Below are 19,961 nucleotides of genomic sequence, written 5' to 3'. Positions count from 1 at the left end.
CCTTTTCCCTCCATTGCTTCCAGTACAGAGAAGATAAATCAAGTGCCACGAGTCCATTGATGTGAGGGGAAATAGATGGGCCATTTGTTGACAAAACTCATTTTCCCACTTCCAGGTAATAAAGTACACTGTTGTGTTTTTTTTTTTCCTTCTTCTCTTCTTTTTTTGGCTGTAGCTGGAGGTTTGCCACCTCATCCGCCTTCCTTTCTTTGTCACTCGTTTGTCTTGACAAATGGGTGTGTTTGGTAGCAGACGGTCATAGCAATTGGACTGGTGCACACACACACACACACACACACACACAGAGCCACACATTTACGTTGTCTGGCCTTGTCTGCTAGAGGCACCTGCTGTAGCCTGTGAACAGGTGCGCTCTGCTAATAAACTCAGCATGAGCACTGAATCTGCTTTTATTTTGCCGTCTCTATTATCTCTCTCCCTGTCTCTCGTGCTTCGTCTTTCCCTCTGTTTACTCCTAACCAGGTGCACAAGTTCACCAAACCCGCGGCCAAAAACATGCATCAAATAATAAAGTTTCCAAACTGGCAGAAAATCAACAATACAGAGAGAAAATCTGTAAACAAGCTGTAATTGACACCCATGTGATTTGCATCCATCAACAAGAACACATTACTGTATGTATTTTTCCTGCTCCTCCTGCCTTAACCTTCTTCTTTTTCTTTTTTTTTTTATTCACACATATCCGTTCTTGCCTGAAGGGATGGTTTGAATGCATGGACAGTTTGCCGGTTACGCCACATTGATCACTGCTGAAATGAAAAGTCTCTGGAGGGAAAAGCTGTTGGATGTCTCTTTTTTCCGCCGTAATTCGATTGCTAAGAAGCTCCATGGCAGGAATCCAGTTTGAATGTAGCTGGGAATGTAGAGTCTCAGCAAGAATTTGGACCATAGAGGAATAAAATGAAAGCTTTTGAGTGTAAAAAAATTAAGTAGCGGTATTGAAAGCAACAACAGGAAACGATAAAAGAGATTTTGTGGAAAATTGAGGCCAGCTTTTCAGCAAGGAAAGGGATGTTTAACTGAGTGGATGATTATGACAAGATGACAATATTGCAAACAGGAAAGTAGAAGGTTGACAGAGGTAGCAAGCTTGCTCAACTGTGATTGGAGCACAGATTGATAAGGGCTGGGACACAGAAAGGGTCGGCCGTGGAGGTTCACAGCTGAATTTGTTTGCAGAGCCAAGGGACCTGACGCATGAAAACAAGAATGGTAATAATCTTCTTATCTAACTTCTGGAAAGAAAATGAATAAATGTGTTTCACAAAACGTTTGATTCCTTTATAAGAGGCTGTTTCAATCATCCTGCTCAGTCCAGCATCTGCTTACCTTCAGTCTATTACTGATGTTGACCTCCTCCACATTAGGTCTGCTCACGTCGAGCTCTGGAACCCTACAGCAGGGTGGTCTGCTGCTGCAGGGGCTGAAATCTCCAAACTCGCTCCACCACCCACACACTGTGCATCGTGTCTGAACAAAAGCAGCAAATAAATATATATTTGAGAGTAGATATTTGTCAGAGGCCGTGTTTCATATTTTGTGGCTCTACAGTTGGTTACCTGCAGGCTGCGGTGGGAGTGATTTTTAAACAAGCACAGACTCAGGGAAAATTTAATAAATGTGATGTGGTGTTTGGTTGCTCTCAAGTGACTGTTTCACTCGTGGTGTAAAATGCTTGTATGCGTAGGCAATTTTACACACACAATGCAAAAATGTATGGATGTAAGCACCAATGTGAGCGTAACACACACTTTGAATGCATACGTGCACATGTTGGAGCGTGTGAGTTGTAAAGCTGAGTGTGGTGTTGTTTATGTTTCTCTGCCTGCTCTACGCAGAGCAGCAGGAAAGTTTTCTAGCGGGGGAATAAAATAATAGCCTCACTATTTCATTTTGAATAGTAACTACAGCAACCCAAAATAATTCTCGCTGTGACCGATATGCAATAACATCTCGGTATAACTCATAGCTTCAGCACTGATGTTTCAGGCAAGGCCTCCCACAGTAAGCAGAAACAACTAGAGGTAGAGAGCAGAGCTCCAGAAGGCAACCAGAAAACAATATTCAAATGTTTTGATTACTAAGTGTAATTTAACTGTAATGGCTTGTAATTGCATTTATTTAGTGATTTAATTAGGTGTAACTAGTTGCATGTATGTAGTCACTGTGGTTGTTGATGACTTGTGACCCGTCTGTCCAGTTCAGAGGACTGAAGAGTCAACATTCAGTGTAGGTTAAATATTGGTTTGTCAAGGTTAAATATTATGAATCACTGCAATCATGAGAAGTCCTTGAGCATACAGTTATAAATGTGCACAAAGGATATAAGGCTGATAAATCCAGTAGTAATGTGATATAAGCTGTGGACAAGCTGCAGCAGTCTCACACACACACACACACACACACACACACACACACACACACACACACACACACACACAAATACACACATCCTGTCAGAGATAATTGAATCACACACAAGGTGGAATTTATACATATAATCCATACGGATAAATATAGTTGTTATAAATAGGATTTTCCATTACGTATAATACGACATACACAAGGTGTATTTCAAATTTCTAGAAAAGTAGCAAAAATGTTTGATGTGACCGAGTATCTCAAAATAATGACTCAATATTCCACAAAAATGACTCAGTATCTCAAAATAATGACTCAGCACTTCAAAATAATGACTCAGTATCTCAAAATAATGACTCAGCACTTCAAAATAATGACTCAGTATCTCAAAATAATGACTTAGTATCTCAAATTAATGACTCAATATTCCACAAAAATGACTCAGTATCTCAAAATAATGACTCAGTATCTCAAACTGTCCATAAAATAGTGTAAAAATGGTTGTAGGTCTACCATTCCTGGTAGCTACTGTACATCTAATGGAAGTAATGTTTGTAGAAAGCTGGTCTTGGATTGCATATTTTTACTTGTTAAAAGACAAATACATAATACTTGTATTTATCTGGCCTGACTACAAGGCTAACAGTAATAACCAGTTTGAAATAATGCTTGAAAGCTCCCAAACGAGAGTAACAGCAGGTTTTTCTGTTCTTTCCATGGTGTGAATCTTATAGTTAGCTTCGTGTCCTGTTGCGTTAGCTTGATCTGCCAGCCGCTCCAGTCCACTAATGTTAGTTGCTTGTCCCATTAGCTGACATTTACAAACTAGCGAGCCAAGAATGCAAATAAATCACTCTCTAATCCTTGTCACCACCAGCAGTGTTCTCAGAGACACACAAACTAACTGCTGTTTTAAAGCGAGTTGGATGCCAACAGCCAATTTTCAAGGTGTAACAGAAGCATAATGTGACAAATTACAGCTCCCAGGGAGTCATAAGTAGAGCTGATAATGTTGTGATACTTTTCAAATGACTAGCCGACTGTTGAGGGCCAAAAGCGCCAGAAATGTAGTGAAGTGAGCAGCAGTTTTCTGGCACAGCCTCCTCAACTTTCACATCCCCTTTGAACTTAGAGTGAACTTCTCTCTTTCTCCTCTCCTCCTCGTGGCCTGATGCAAACTCATTTTTCTTTCGGAAACTATTGATCTTTCTTTCCCTGGTGCAGCTATGAATAAATCACAAGGAAGTGACAGAGAGGCTGCTGTGGCTGGCAGACGCTGAAGGACTGAGGGGGAGGAGGAGACTTTAAACCGGCCTGTTTGAAAATGCCTGAAAACACCTGGTAGCCATCACAGCTGCAGCATTGGCCTTTTTGGATGGAGCGATGACAAAAGACACATTTTTGTCGTATCCTCCTGACAGTGCTTCGGTGTGGATTTATCTCTCGGTCTGTGTCTCTGTGAAAGGAAACAAAACCAAGTGCATCTTCAGTAGAAGTCAATGTAACGCCTCCAGTGTCTTGTGATCCAATATCAACAGTAGGGGACTTTCAGTTGACTGTCCTGTCTGCCAAATCTGCTTACCTTCATGATTCTCTGTATGTTTTAGGTGAATAAAAAATGTGTACAATAATTTGCAGAATGTGAGGTTAAATCATGATTTGAAAATGTGCAACACAAATTATCACAAAATATGCATATCAAATTATTTAACTTTGCTATTATAAAAGTTAAACTCTACGTAGAGACGCAGCACAGTTTCAGGCCACTAATATATTTGGATCACCTCTCAGCTAAAGAAAAACATATTTAAGTCCCTGCCGGAGTTCCACTTCTGCGATGTTTACATCTACATTGTGGAGAATCTCTCACCTTTTTGATCTGATCGGGTCAATAATGCTGCTGTTTGGGAGGCGAAGGATAAGAAATTCTTCATTGTCAAAGTAAAGGTGAGTACTAATTAACGAACGTTAGTTAACTTTAACCCACTGGTTTTTGTTTCAGGGTCATTGTGGTCTGTCAGTATCATTTTGTTAGGTTAGCATAATATCGCATGACATGAATCTAATAAAAACTTTAAGTGTCCACTGTACTCTGACGGCTGCCGTTGTTTGCCCTCCCCGGGAACAGAGGTGCGTTGAATGGTGCAAATCCACAGTCTCCTCCTTTCTGGCTTTTCTTTGTCGGATGGGATTCTGTAAAAACGCAGCCCAGGCTTGTCTCTTTGTCGGTTAGTGCATCCGATCGCACAACAACTATCCGAAGCAACAGAAACCATTCAATTCTTAAGCTGGCGGGCAGCGGAGGACAGCGTTGTTTTGCCCTCTGAGGGGGCATTCCCATACAGATGTGACGTCACATGAAAATTATGAATACTCAGAGGACTGTTCCAGACACGCACAGTTGATTGGCATCTGTAGTTTCTGTTTCTGTTTGTGGTTAAGTTTTTTTTTAATATGGGAGTCTATGAAGATTAACTAACTTTTGGAGCCAGCCTCACTCGCAGTTTTTAGCAATTCGGTGTTATTTTTCAGCCCCAGAGGCTGCCGCTTGGTCCAACCTCACTAATGTTCTTGTGGATGAATGGCAAAAATTCCCTGCAGCCGGGTTCCTGGTGGAAAGTCGTTATAAAAGCATGGAAACTCTTGTAGAAGCAGATTCATGTCAGTGGCTTTTCAACGAAAGGCTCCACAATCTCAGAAAGTGTCCAGAGACAGAGATCTACCACATCAAAACAAACAGTATTTTTTTTTTTTTCAGTCATTAGAAGTCACTTTTTTTGACTTGTAATGCACACATGTAGTCAAGTCCACAGCTTCAGGTCACATTACTTCATGCAAACACATCACACTCTGTGATTTTATAAAGGAGGAAAATACCTTGAAACAAACCGAATTTGCATGTGTGTGTTTAGCGTCTGAGTTTTCATTTGGGCTCCGTCATCAGGGTCAGTGGTGTATTTCATCATCCTCCTTCACTCTATCACTTAGGTGGATTTACGGTCGTGCTGAGTAAGCGCTTTCCCAGCCACGCCCCGCCAAATCAAATGTCACACTGTCTCCTGGGGTATTAATCACTCTCAGACGCGCACGCACAAACACACACATAAAAAAAACAAAAACAGAATCAGGGCCAGAAACTGAGAGAAAAGAGAGGGAAGGTCACTTGATGGGAGGTTTGTGATTCTGGAAACACATAAACATGCGCTCAGACTCTCACACGCCAGGCTAACGTGTCATCATAGGCGTGTTGTTTCTTGCCTTCTTGCCTCATCTACTTTGCATTCCTGTGAGTGTGGGAGAGAGAGTCTGAGTGGATGTTTATACGTTTCTAAGGCGCACAAAACAGGTTTTTCAGAATAAAATCAATGAAGATGGCGTGGGTCCACTATATTTGCAATACAAACAAAAAACAGGTGCTCTCTGAGAAGGGAGAGATGAAACAATAAGAGGGAATATGCTTGTTTCTGTTGTGAAAAAGAGTGTTGATGGATGAACATAAATAGAATCCAAGGCGCTCTGTTCTGTTTCCAAAAAATCACAAATCGATTGGCACATTTCAGCTCACAAGAGCCTTCATCATGAAAATACACGTCACAGAAAAATGAACACCCATTAGGCAGAAAAAACTGAAAAGTAGCTGTGAAATGAGATTTGAAAAATTAAGTATGTAAATGCTTATAGTGGAAACATACATACAGGATCAGCTCATGCATATAAATACATTATCACATACAAATATCAATTAGAGACAGACTCATATGGGAGGATCATGAGTCAATACAAAGGGGAAAAGTCAATGTCTTCATTTAGACGTGGGAAAGTGGCAACTTTAAGGGTTAATATGATCTATGAAGTGTTATTTGTGTTTGGTTTTATTTGTTTCTCATTGACCCACCAGCAGCAGCAACAGCAAACTTTATTTAAAATTCTACTGAAGATCCAAACATTTCCAGATATGTCAAATATCTCACTGAAATCGGGGGAAATGTAAATAAAATGATGCACAAGAGACAAGACTGTTTCGCCAAAGCAGCACTTTTAATTCAACCGACCGTACTGCAACACTGCCATAAAAAACTTGACCTTTCATGTTATACTAATGCACACAGGTATCAATGTCTTTAATACACATCAAAATGAGGCCAACATCTTAAATAAAGGACATAGGGCATCATACAAAATAATAGGCACCTGAAAGTTTCTGGACCATTTGCATTAAGGACTTTAACAAGCTTTAATTTTTCCAGATGCAGTCAGTTAAAGCAGGATTCACCTTAAGCTCATTAGCCAGTGTGTATAAAAAAAAGTTGAGTTTTCTGTATCAGTGTCAGTCAAAAGTACAAGGACAGATATTTCAAATAGAAGCAAGAGATTCAAACCAACAGTTGGATTTTAAAGTCGATTTCAGTCAGAGTGAGACAGAAAAGACAACAGGAGGGAGTTTTACTGTTTGATTCAGCTTTTAAAATCTGACAGAAACGTTTAAATTCAAACTCAGCTACTCAGAGTTTTGATTTTTTTTTCTGTCTTTCTGTATTTTCCTGCAATTTCACTGTTTTCTATAAACGTGTAAATCAAGCCTCATCACCCAGTGAACACCCTGGTTTCGATAAATTATCACATGCCCACAATTTAATAGATGTTTTGATTTTGATTTGATTTTAATTGGTTGGTGCTATCCCTAGTTTAAAAGAAGACTACGAGGAATACTGATGGACTCTTTTTCTTATTAAATGCAAAATGTTGTGTAACAAGAGTAAAACTGATATCAAACGTTCTGCGTCCTAAGTACACTAGGGTCTATGTGACGTATTTCGTCATCAGAGGTTGTTTGTGAGGTCACTATGATAGAATACCATTTGTGCGTGTGTAGAACGCGTCCTCCAAGTGGATTTCAGAGAGTATATTGGTGTCTTTTTGGCAGCATATTTAGGTTTCTACAGCCAAGCCAGTGGTCTGGCTTTGAGCTAAATGCTAACACTAGCATGGTCACAGTGAAAAAGTCAACAAGCTGACGATTAGCAGGTATAAAGTTTACCATGTTCACCACCTTATTTTAAAGGTCCAGTGTGTACGATTCATTCATAAGCATGTTTTTAGAAGTGTCTAATCACAGAAAATGTGTGTTTTCGTTATCTTGCCATGGTTGTTGTTGTTGTTGTTGTTGTTGTACTGCAGCAAAACACATTTTACTGTGTTAGCATGCTACTTTTCGCTAATTAGCACTACTAAAAAGCATTAAATTACAGCCGAGGCTTTCAGTAGTCTTGCTTGTATCTGGTTAAAAACCAAAGCATTGGACAAATTACATTTTTGACTTGATGGGGCTCCCAGTGGAAAAGTAAACAGTACTAAATAGATTCAGAAGTTGTTGAGACATTTCACTCAAAGCCACAACTAAAAACCTCATAGTGAGGCTACAGGAAAAGTCAGAGGATCACCAAAATTCAGTATAATTGACCCTCTGGGGATCATGAATGTTTGTACAAAGTTTCAATACAATTAATCCAGCAGCTGTTGACATATTTCAGCCTTGACCAAAGTGGTGGACTGTCAGAGTAGGTCTATCTGCTGACTCACAGTAGCTACGTAACAGATGATATATAGATGATATGCCTTTGAAACAGTTAAGGATTTTTCACATTGCCGCGTGGTATCTTGCTGACTCTGGTCATTTCAATCAGGGGAAGGCAGCAGAGGGGAAGCGGTTTTGACCACAGCAGTAGGGTTAAGAAGTGGCTGAATTCAACATACTGAACTTCTGGCAATTGCCATCTGGCTTTGGCCAATCAAATAGCAGCAGGCAGGCATCGCGAGGCATTGCAGGTCAGAAAGAAGCAGACATTAAGAAGCTGATAATGCTAGTGTTGAGTACCTGGAGCTGCATAACATGGCGCTGATCACTTACAAGGAAAAGAAATACATTTTACAGCCTACTTTCTTGGGTGAATATTTAAATGACAGAGCTATGATTCCCCCCCAACTTTAGGAGTTCTGCCAACACTGTGACGTTCACCAAAGCACCTGTCGGTCATCGCAGCCTGGAATCGCAGCCCCACCAGCCCCTTTTAAAAATGCTTTGGTTTTCAAGGGAACGCTCTTGTTCTCACATGCTGTTACCACTCAATGGTGTGAAACCTCCTTAAGGTTTGGGCACCAAAACTACTTGTTAGGTTCAGGAAAAGATCTGAGTGTGCGATGTATTCTGTGAGACTGCAGACGGAAAGCTCTCAACAACGTAACCCCCCCAAAGCTGCAGAGCTAGCATAGCTAAAAACATTTCCTACAGCAATGATGGGATACAAACGCACTGCACAGGAAGAAAACAGACAGAGACTAATGGACAGTAGGTATCAGAAAAAGACACTCTAAACTAAAACTAATCTCATCCATCTGCACAGGTCAGGTTTCACACAGGAAATGGGTTTCTTTCTCTCTTCATTCTTCATTGATTCTTCTTTCTCTTCACCTTCTCTTGTTATTTCCATCACTCCCACTTCTCTCCCTCCTTCACATGGATGAAAGACTGGCTGGAAAAAAAATATGCTGCATTTCCTCTGAAGATATTTATTCCCTCTTATTCAGAAAAACACTCTGGAGAGCAGAAAAGAGAAAAAAGATGTAAGTTAGCAGCTGGTTTCTTTCACTGGACAGAGATGCTGCACAAGAATTGAAATGTGTATCATGAGGGTAGTCTATTATATAGATTTAATATAAGCCTTGGTGTTACTTAAAATAAAATGTGTAGTTTCAACTGTTAGGGGAAGAAACCAGTCAGTGAATCATTAATATCCTGTGCATCCATGCATGATTTCCTGTGAATTTCCACGCTTATTACATGGAAATGTTGGTCCACACCACCGCGCAATATTTTGAATGCAGGGTTAAAACACAAAACAGCTACCCTCTGCAACTATTTTATTAGTTTGCCGTTCAGCTGCACCACGAGGATGAAGTCATTTGGCATTCTCACCAGAGTAGATGTCATTGAGGTCATCGACTTCCTCTTGAACTTTGAGGAGGAGGAGATCCTGCAAGATTTCCTCCTGCTGCTCCTCATCCTCCACCCCGAGAAGCTCAAGGTGATAATTCTTTAATCTCAGCAACGCCCGGCCTGAAGTGCATATGTGAGCATTTATTCAAGTGTAAATTAGATGCGTATTGAGTGTAAATAAGGAGGACTGAAAACAATGCAAAAGTTAACCATCCAGTCGACATATGGATCTTAACATCTAAATTTTGCACCAGTAAAGCAAGTTGAATCTAATGCGTGAGCTGTACCTGATATATCGTGTTTAATTATGGCTTTTTGGAGCGTATGCATGTAGGCTGGGTACTGATCCTCCACCCACTCCAACACTTCCTCCACCGACCACAGTGACACTCGCTTTGACAGGCCCATCACCCTGAAAACGCATCAGCAGCAACACCCTGAAGAGACGAAACCAGAAAGGTTAAGAACAAAGAAACATTGTTCTGGAGAAGAAACATCCTGAACATTGAATTAGTTCTTCTTTTGCCTTTTTATTGCAATCACTCCATTAAGCCTTATAAGCTCTCACTCATCGTGTATTTTATTAACATGGTTTTCCCACATAAAAAGTCAACAAAACTCTGACAGGGGGCTGACAAGAAGTGCATCTACTCCTTCTCCCTCATTGGGAAATTCTGGATTTGGCCTTGCACTCTGCTCACCACCGCTGCTTACCAAACATGTTTGAGCCTCAGAATCAGATGAGGAGTCTGTTGTGCACCAAAGTCACTGACTAGCAAACATATTACATTTTAAGTCCTGATAGTTCTGCTCAGGCACTCATAGCTCCCTCCTTCTTTAGCAACTTTCTCGCCAATTCTACAGGCTGTTTAGCTTGTTTAAGTAGCAGTAGCTGCTAACAATGGCTTCTCTCTGTCTCCCACTTCTTGCTCCTGCCCTCTCTTGCTCAGTGCATCTGATGTTCAGTTCCTCCTCTGCCTCATTTAGCAATAACGGTACATGTAATAACTGTGGTGTGTTTGCAGCTTGAAGGCAAGGCTTAGCGAATTGGAGACGTGGCTCTGCACCATGGAAACAAGGTCATTAGCTGCTGTAGTTAGCGAGCCCCCGGTAGCAGGTGTGGACCGACCAGCTGTAGCTTCTGTTGGCTGTCCAACCGCAACTCCTGAGTAGCCGGGAATCTAGGGAGGCTGGATGATAGTCCTAAGCATAAGCACGCAGTTTACCACCACCCCGAACATGTTCATGCTTTAAACAAGTTCTCCCAATGCAGTCACACACCTGCTGGGAAACAAACTCTGGTAATTTGCAGTTCTATAGTCAGAAACATGAAGTTAGAAGTAATACACGTCAGCGGTAATGACTCCTGATTACATCAATTGTAGGTCACAAAACTTTTGCAAAGACGATGTTGGACTCAATAGTTTTCTCTGGACTTAGACATAAATACTTTTTTGAGTGGAGGAGATGTTATTTTCATTGGTTTGGTCAGTTTATTAAGTTAAATCGTCTGAGAAACATGAGTAGTCAAACAATCAATGAAAGCAAACAAAAACATCCATCATACTGTATAGATTAACTTTCTGATTCAACTTTGACCTACTACACTTGTGTCAATTGGCTTTTTCTGTGCAACTCCAAATAAAGAAGTTAAAATGATCTGATTCCAGCTCTTTAAACATGAATATTTTCTGGTTTATTTACTCCTCTCTGATAGTTAACTGAATATCTTTGAGTTGTGGACAAAACAAGACATTTGATGAAGTCGTCTTGGGCTTTGGGAGACACTGATTGACATTTTTCACCATTTTCTAACATTTTATGGACCAAACAACTAATTGAGAAAATACAACATAACTGACAGATTAAGTTAGCTGCAGCCCTAAAGGCTTGTTTTATGTTATTTCACAGAGGAACAACAGCAGTGTGTTGATGATAACCCTGAAAAGTGCTGGCATGATTATTAAAGTTCAGCAGACCAGAATCTGAGCAGACGTCCCTCTGCAGCGGCCCGTGTGAAGTTTGGCCCCGGGCACATTAGCCGAGGACATTGTTGTCTGTGGTAGACCCTCAAAAGTGAGGAAATGTCATTTTCTCTTGATATTTGACGCTTTGGATTAAATTTCCTTCTCATGTGGTGTCACCTTCTTACTCACTGTAAGCCTATTTTCCAGTGATTAATCCAACAACCTCCTGAACATGATGACAAATAGCCGAGCACGGTTGAGGGATTCCTCGGAGCTGCACATAGCGGCAAGGTGAATCCAACCGACTCCGACACTCTGAGGTCAAAAAAGTTCCTTTTTCAAGAAAAGTTGCTTCTGCGCCTCCGGTTCATTTGGCTTTCCTCCCAGCCGTATCCTCCTGGGCTGCACTGCTATAGGGCGAAAACTGCTAAACTGTTGATGTGACCTTTTCAGCAGGCCAGTCTAGTTATTGGGTTATAAATACAGGAATGTAATATCCTGTGTTAATTAAGGGGGGTGCGTGATTGGCTGGGGCATTAACGAGGTCCCAGTGGAGTAATTGACATACAGAGAGTGAAGACCTTTACACCAGGGCAAAGGCGCAGAAGAAAATCTCACTGTTGATGATAACGATGGTTTTGTGCCTTAGGACAGCGTTTCTTAAAATATACGACTCTCAAACTGGGCCTCAATGGGTCTATATCTGCGAGGGAATAAAGTGACTGTACACACTTTGTCTTATTTGCTCTGAACCATTTCATTTACGTTCACACTGCTCAGTTACAACTGAACCAGGGCTTGTAAACAAAAGTAATATACAGCGACAAGCAGGCTGGAAAATTGGCTTTTTGTACCACTTGCTGATTGTGTGATAGGTTTTTTACAATCCACCACTCTCTCTCACTCTGTGTGTAACTGCCAGAGGTGAGAACAAGTCAATGCTTTGAGCAAGTAAGTCTCAAGACTTTGCACCCGGGTACTAAACTTTGAGTTTAAAGTCCTAAATAAGTGATGATGCCACTGTGAGTTTCCAGCCTTATAGAGACAGAGTGCATTTAAGCCCCGCCCACACTGGAGGAGAAAACATCCCATGGCGCTCCATTGACTTTGAGTGCCTCGAGTTGCCAGTCTTTTTTGACAGTAACAGTAACAAGGTACATTTACTTGAGTATTGTACTTTTACACAAGTATTGTACTATTGTACTCCACTACATTTCTATGCAGGTTGTCGTTACTCGTTACTTTTAAGCTAAGCACAGCTTTGAAGTCAGCTGTTGCTGGTTTTTTTTTTCTTTTCTAAAATGTAATTGGCCGCACGCTGTGTTCCTGACAGAAGAAAACCAATCAATCACAACCAATAAACTGGGATTGATGTAAAAGCAGAAATACGTCACTCTGTAACAAGAGCAAGCAAGCTCTCCCTCTTTCATTCAAACAAAAGTCAGCAATGATGATGACAGGAGAAAAACAAAAATGAATCTCAACATATTATTATAATTAGGAAAAGGGAAATAATAAGGCTTTTAATGTTGGATTGATTTTTATCAGTGTGAAAAATACCATATAATTAATGTATATACTGTCCAATCCAATCCAATCCAATTTTATATTTGTTTGTTTGTTTGTTTTATATATGTTTTTTTATGGTCCAAATGTCAGTGTATAACTAAATTAAACACGCTCAACAGCTGACCTGAAAAGTGCTTTAAGTGTTTTTAATGTCACTAACATAATGTCACATCTTTCACTTGCTGCATCACTTGACTTCTCGCATCATCTGCTCCTGCTTCCACGCTCTGCTTCTACTTTGACAGTTTTATTGAGCTTCAGGGTAGCTGTGTTGAAGTGAGTGTGTGGGCAGCTCTGTTGGTTTTTCTCGGCAAATTGATTTCATATACAACAATGGAAACTGTCTTGTACGCACAATGCCAAGGAGTGGTCACAGAAAGAAAGAAATGTGTGATGTTGTAAACAGAAAGCAGTGCATTATTCTCACAGTGGGAGCTTCGTAAAGGCTAAAATTCACTCAAAGTCGGAGAAAAACATTGTTAGGTGGGTGTTTATTCCTCTCTGCATCTGAATGTGACTTTAGTTTTGATATCCTGTCATCCCACCAGGGGACAGAGGGGGTCTTGGATTGCGAGTTAGAGAGCATCATGGCCGTCCCTGTTGCATTTACTATAATCTCTCTTGTGTAGAAATTGGTATAATTTGAATTTTGCTATGCTAGTGTCAATATGAGTTTCACTATTGATGGCAAAACAATAAGCTGTTTGGATCCCACTCTCTTCAATCTGCGTTCAAATAAGGCTTTACACTTTCAACCAGCGTGCAGCGTGGTACCAATCCTTCACATCAACGTCTGTGGAGAGCAGATGCATCAAGGTGGACAGATTGATGAGTCATACTTTATTTTACAGTAAACTAATAAAACTTACATAGCTGTACTTTGTGTTTAATTAGAAAAAGGTATTTTTATTAGTCAGTAAACAAACACAGCTTTATGTCTACCCTAATTAGACACTGAAGGTTATAATAGTTTTGGAATTTTTTTTTATTAGTTAGTGTTTTTTTGCAATACAGGGTATTTGTCAGGTGCAAGATTCAAAAAGGTCAGAATAAGTATTGTGAAATAAAAACTCAACAAAACATACCATTTTAAAAAATGTATTCGGTTAGGACAGATGAAAAAACATCCATAAATCAACTAAAAAAGTCCACAAGATAGCAGCCTTAAGTGCAAAAGTGTATAATACTGCTCCTGAGGTTAGATGTAGGTAGTGTGTCAGATAAAACTCAAAATATCCAACAGACTAAAGACACACATGAACATTCATGAGATACGTCACATTGCCGGGGAGCCAGGAGTCTCAGGGAGCTCAATCTGAGAAAAACATGACTCAAAAACCCAATAAACTCCTGAAGACTGGAGGTTTGATTCATTTAGATGAACCAACTCAAAATAAACTACCGTACGTAACAGCACTAGAGCTGCAGCAGCTTTATGGCAAATCACTGCAGAATAAATAGTATATAAATAAATAGTAATAATAATAAATACAGTGAATGTTTTGGATACTTAAAGTGCACATGTATCTTAGCTGGTTAAGATACTGCTCCAGCTCTTTATCAATACTTCCTCCCACTTGTGGAAGTGAAGCAGTCCATTATGGATACGGTTGTCTCGAGTTCCTTCCCTGTGCTGTCTGGCCTGGATGTAGCTTCTCTTTCAGGGGACTGTCAGAGACTACCTTGTCCAGGTACTCTAGGTTAGCCTTCTTGTGCGAGCTTTTCAAAAGGACTTTCAGGTTTGTGGGTTTTTCGGGCAGACTGCCGGCACATGACATCACGGACCGCGAGGTGCTGTACAGCGCCGACAGCTGGCGTAAAAACCAGCAGAGTTAAATAAATAGATTTCATAGTTTTGTAAACACAGAATACAGTTTCAGTTAGTTATCTTTTTTTAACACCCATTTTTATTTTTATTTCAGTTAATAAAAAGTTTTTTTCAATTCTAGTTTTTGTTATTTTGTTCGTTTTTGTTAACTATAATAACCATGCATGGCGCACTAATAAGATGCAGCAAAGTCATACTTTGTACCACATTAGAAAAAACAATAAATAATATGTTCTTTACCGGATAAGACAATTTATTAGACCCTTATTAGATTTAACCAAACTGCGGCTGTTTTCATGTTAACCACATGTTTGTTTTTGTTATTATGACGACACAGGTCATCTTTATATGGATCTGTTCTCCACAGAAGGTAACTGGAAGGATCGGTGGATGGGGGATTGCATGCAAAATTGGACTTTGGCAGATTTACTGCACAGTATTTGAAAGTGTAGTTATTTTGTATGCAGATTGAAGAGGTTGGGCCATTTTTTTTTAAATGTCATATATATATCTACAAAGAAACCCTTTTTAATCAATAAAATTAAAAAAAAAAAAAAAATGTTAAAATGCTGTCTGAACACCAGCAGCCTAAATACTTGGCCTCAATAAATAACTCAGCCCTCCCAAGGTGTAGTCCTACCATCTTGTGGTGCCTTGCAGAACTACATCAACTCTCTATTAAGACTTAATAAACTGTAAGCCTTGGCGAAAGAACAGTTACAGTTCAATGGTCCAGCCAGCTCACAGATAGTTGAGCTCTCTAATCTGCAGCTTTTCTCCAGTGTTCATGATGCAATCTGGCCTTGATACAGCCTCACACCCACGAAAGGAGGTTTAGGCCAAATTGTTAACATAATTCGAACAACTGCAGCAAATGTAGACCCAAAATATGTCTTTAGAGACTGTGTTAAAGTTTTGTATTACACTCAGCAGGCATTACTTCATCTAAAACTTTACTCAACAATCACACTTTGCATTGCTGTGCTCAAATGTAAAAGCTGAAACTGACTTAACTGATTGTAAATGTTGACATTTTTATTAAATAAGAAATATTCTTGTCGTCATTATTGTATATGTACGACTGCCGAATTGAAGCACTGACCCTCAAAGTCTGTTCTGTGTTATTAGAGTTGTGTACCTGATCCGGTAAGTTAAGCCCAATTAAAATATCAAAATTTTGAATATAATTTGGCGTGTTATCCTGTATACATCAGAAGAGAGCCAGCCCGCCCAGGTGCTTAGCTGTAACTCCTCAATAGCTGTTTTTCAGTAACATTAAACATTTACAACAGTCTGTGTTTATCACAACACTCTGACATTTTTACAAACTTAATGAAGGTATTTAAATAAGTTATAACTTACATTTACCTCCGCCCTGCTCAGTCTGATGTTGTTAAAATATTAATGGCGACCCTTGTCTGTACCTGTCTGGTCCATGGAGTGTTACTGTAGGTACATTCCTCTTCCCGGCTCCGCCCACTGAGCAGCACGCACGCTCCTTCTTCCGCGCTCCCGCTGCACCGCTGTTCGTGACGCCTTCAGGTGCTGTCAGAAATATTGACTTCTATCCAGTATTAACAATACTGTGTATCTTGTTGAGTTAAATCACAAGGAAACATTATTGGTACCTGCTTCATGTCACAACAGGAGGTATACTCACATAAAGGTGTTCTTTTGTGCTTCTTTCCACTTTGATTTCACAGGTCTATAAGAGGTCATGGGCATTTTTACTGCTGTTTGATATGATTTAATTGTCTTAATTTTTTTTTTTAAATATTTGATTATATTTTTTAAATATAGTCCTGAAGGTCCAAGGTCTGCAGAAACAGTGGCATCATTTACATAACTTCTCAAAATATATTTTTTCTTTTTCTTTTTTAAATCAATGCTAATACACTTGTACACTTCCAAATCCTGTTCTGCTCAGTGGTGATGGTCACCTCTCCTGTCTGTCATGGTTTTCCAGACAGGATCTTCTGTATCTCCTTGACTGGATTAATGAGTTTACGAGGGGTCCTGAAGGCACCATCTGCATAGCTGCAAAAACTGATTTTTGTTTGTTTGTTTGTTTGTTTATTTGTTAATTCTGTATCCAGCTCAACTGCTGTTATCTCTGTTTGTGTGCTAATGGCTTTAAAAACAATCAAGTATAAACCCACATATTCTATTATTACCCCCTGCAGCCTACAGAGGGCGCCACTGTACAGCAGGTGGCGCCACCTTTCCTCCACCTCTCATTCAGCTCCTCCACCAGCTGCTCCGCAAAAACTTCTGCTGGAGTTTTGTGATGGTCACATGACGATGTTGTGGGTATATTATCCAAATGTGTGAGCGTGTTCTGCTGTACACAGCTGCTGACTGTCTCTGCAGCACTGACCGACAAAGACACTGAGAGAAAGTGTGTGTGTGTTTGTGTGCATCCTGCAGTGTCTCACTCTGACCGCCTGTTTCATTAAAGCAGTTTTGAATGACTGACAGCTGACAGACTGAACGGAGGAAGCGTGGAGTTACAATCAAGACCAAACTTTTGTGGGGAATTATGAGAAACGTGGAGCTGTGAACTTTATTTCCAGTTGACAGCTGACAAGGTGAGAGAGAAGCAACTTTTCTTCTTACTTTATCTCAGTTTGGTGTTTTTATGTCGTGCAGTTTTAACTACACTGAAGTGTTTTACGTTGTGTCGTGAAATGCTCAACTTTTTGATTGTGCAGCGCCTGCACCTGTTTTAAACCACGTGTGTCACCTGTCATTACTTTTACTTAAAAAAAAAAAAAAGATCTTATACGGAGTCCTAGCATCCAAAAAGTCACGTCACTGAGCTTTCAATAACAAATTTAGGTATAAATAGTATAGAGTCCGACTGATACTGGATTTTAGGAGCCAATGCTGATATTGGGAAGTAAAAAAAAAAAAAAAAAATCTGATGATGATGATATATCAGCTGATATTCTTTATTTCTATAAATCCCCAAATAACATCAGTAAACTTTTAACTGGTACTTTTAATAATCAGAAATAATGAGACTTTGAAAAATCACAAATATTAAATATATGAGATAATTTTTCAGGTTAAAAAAAATCTGTTTTTTCCAAATGTTTTACAGAACACTTAATGTAAAAAAAAAATAAATAAATAAAAATCAGCCTCTGTTTTTCTCAGTTTATGAGATAATTTTTCATGTAAGAAAGTAGTTATGTTTTTCTGAATTAATGAGATAAGTTTCCATTTAAAAGAATCAGCTCTGTTTTCCTGAATTTATGCCATCATTTTTCATGCAAAGCAATCGTCTCTGTTTTTTCTGAATTTCTCATATAATTAGAGATACAGGCTGATAAAGCTGTGTTCGGCTAATATCGGGCCGATAATACTGGCAGACCGATATATCTGTCTGGCTCTAAAATAATGTGTCAGATGAGGACTTGGCAGAACTTTAGTTGAGTGATTAATGCATGTTTGTGTTGAGTGTTAACAGGTTAATGAGGTTTGTTCAGCATCTGAACTCTAAAATCACCACCTGATTTATCGGTGGGTTAACTGTAGGTCACACTTTGACCTTTGAAGGCGCAAACCGGTTGACATCTGCTGAATATTTATTACAATTAGACTGAATGGCAACGGCAACAAAGCTGATTTGTTATCTGCATGTGCTTTATTGGAGCGGTATGCTGCAGTACAACAGGACAGGAAGTGCACATTCAATGGGCTCATCTGCAGAAAATTGCTGCTTTGTGTTTCAGCGGTCATGGGCGAAATGTCTCTGCCTTTAATTAACTGAGAAAAATGGGTTAATATTGTGCATGGATGATTGAGCAATGACATGGGATGTTTGCCTATAGTTAGAAAGGGACTGTGCTTTCAAGGCCTCCTACTGAGCTCCCCTTACTTCTACGAAATAATTACATAATTGGTCATTGTAGGAGAAATTGCACATCATACTGTACATGCATGGACTTTTAAAAATTTGGTGAATTGCCAGTATGTTCCCACTGATTGCTCTGTTATTTAATATGTCCAAATCTGCTACAGACCACACACACTGCTCCCTCTGACCTCGCAGACAATCGGATGCTCTGTTGGGGGCAAATCTCGCGGCGCGACGACGCATGACATGATAATTATTTCCTCTCTGGCTGAGTGAATCTCCTCTCTCTCCATTTCTCAGTTCACCAAACTCTGCCTCTTTCTCTCTTTATGTATCAGTCACAGTGGTGTCCACTCCAAACTTCTACCTCGACTTTTCGTTTTAAGATTATATATTCAGAAAAATACACAATACTATAAAATAAAACCCAGATACCATCCACTAAACCAGCTGTTTTCAACCTTTTTGTCTTGTGACCTCTCACAAAGAAGCTGTGTGTCAGCTTGGGGCTCCTTGTCACGATTCAGATGTCTCTTTGAGTTGTCAGCAGTTCCACCGAAGACACATTTCCCCTCTTAACCTCTCACATGGTTTCATGTTAATAACAGTTTCAGGCTCAAAGAGGAATATTTCACAAATAAGAAAAGATTACAGAAAATCCCAAAAAATATATGTGCACATCGATTTCTTTATCAGAATGTTGTGTTTTCTTCCTTCTTTTCTGATTAATCATCTGAGTCCTAGGTTGGGAAACTATATAGCTAACTATATAAAAATGTTAAAACTTGAAAACTAAGTTCTCATGCTTCAAAATCTGTTGTTCTTCCTGCATCCAGTGATGTCACAGTGATGTAGTTGGTGTTAAGAAAGAACTACAGGCTATTTCAGCTCAGATTTGTAGTCTCCACCTCTGGGTAGCCAAGATGAGTATTTTTGTCACCTAACGCTGTGTTTTGGCCACCAAAAGTGACAGCTGATGGCTGTTGTGTGCGCAGTGCATCCTGGTACATGTAGGCACCGCTGGCACAGCTCTGTGAGCAGGAGAACTCAGCTTCGTTGGTCAGTATAGCAGCACTGAGGCATTTATACAAGTGACTACATTTATCATCAACACTAATTGAACATCCACATGAATGGTGGCGAGTTTTCCCTTTAACTATCTGATAATGCCACATGGGACATTTTACTGCAGGGCAAGTACTTTTACTTCTGATACTGTATAATACTTAAAAAAGTATTAAAGTTAAAAAATAAAAAAAAGTATAAATTTGCTCCACATAGATAGTTACAATAAAAATGTCAGTAGCTACAAGATCTGAATTAGATTTGCTTACAAAAAAAACTATGGCTTGTGTTCCC

General features: G+C 39.7%; 2 protein-coding genes across 2 annotated transcripts in view; one reads left to right on the top strand and one right to left on the bottom strand.

The window, feature by feature from the left end:
- Positions 1 to 8,375: 8,375 nt before the first annotated feature.
- On the bottom strand, positions 8,376 to 16,209 carry LOC146314659 (sterile alpha motif domain-containing protein 12-like). The gene is made up of 4 exons (XM_084737812.1): positions 16,103 to 16,209; positions 9,664 to 9,812; positions 9,356 to 9,496; positions 8,376 to 8,976 (listed from the first exon to the last, which is right to left on the bottom strand). Exons 2-4 carry the CDS (start codon positions 9,782 to 9,784, stop codon positions 8,960 to 8,962), a joined length of 279 nt encoding a protein of 92 aa, XP_084593938.1. The 5' UTR covers positions 9,785 to 9,812; positions 16,103 to 16,209; the 3' UTR covers positions 8,376 to 8,959.
- An 833-nt stretch (positions 16,210 to 17,042) lies between these two features.
- scara5 (scavenger receptor class A, member 5 (putative)) overlaps positions 17,043 to 19,961 on the top strand; it is a 95,307-nt gene continuing 92,388 nt past the window's right edge. Inside the window, exon 1 of the mRNA XM_084737732.1 lies at positions 17,043 to 17,328. The gene's annotated coding sequence lies outside the window, so the exon portion shown is untranslated. The remainder of the gene's footprint in view (positions 17,329 to 19,961) is intronic.

Source organism: Lutjanus erythropterus, chromosome 15 (genome assembly GCF_056507025.1).
Source record: "Lutjanus erythropterus isolate fLutEry1 chromosome 15, fLutEry1.hap2, whole genome shotgun sequence".
NCBI lineage: Eukaryota > Metazoa > Chordata > Actinopteri > Lutjaniformes > Lutjanidae > Lutjanus > Lutjanus erythropterus.
This window is presented reverse-complemented; position numbering and strand designations above follow the sequence as displayed.

Excerpts from the sequence above, each read along its gene's own strand:
- LOC146314659 (XM_084737812.1), bottom strand. The coding sequence starts at position 9,784 with ATGGGCCTGTCAAAGCGAGTGTCACTGTGGTCGGTGGAGGAAGTGTTG. Across the intron at positions 9,497-9,663 it reads AATTAAACACGATATATCAG|GCCGGGCGTTGCTGAGATTA; the intron begins GTACAGCTCACG and ends TATGCACTTCAG.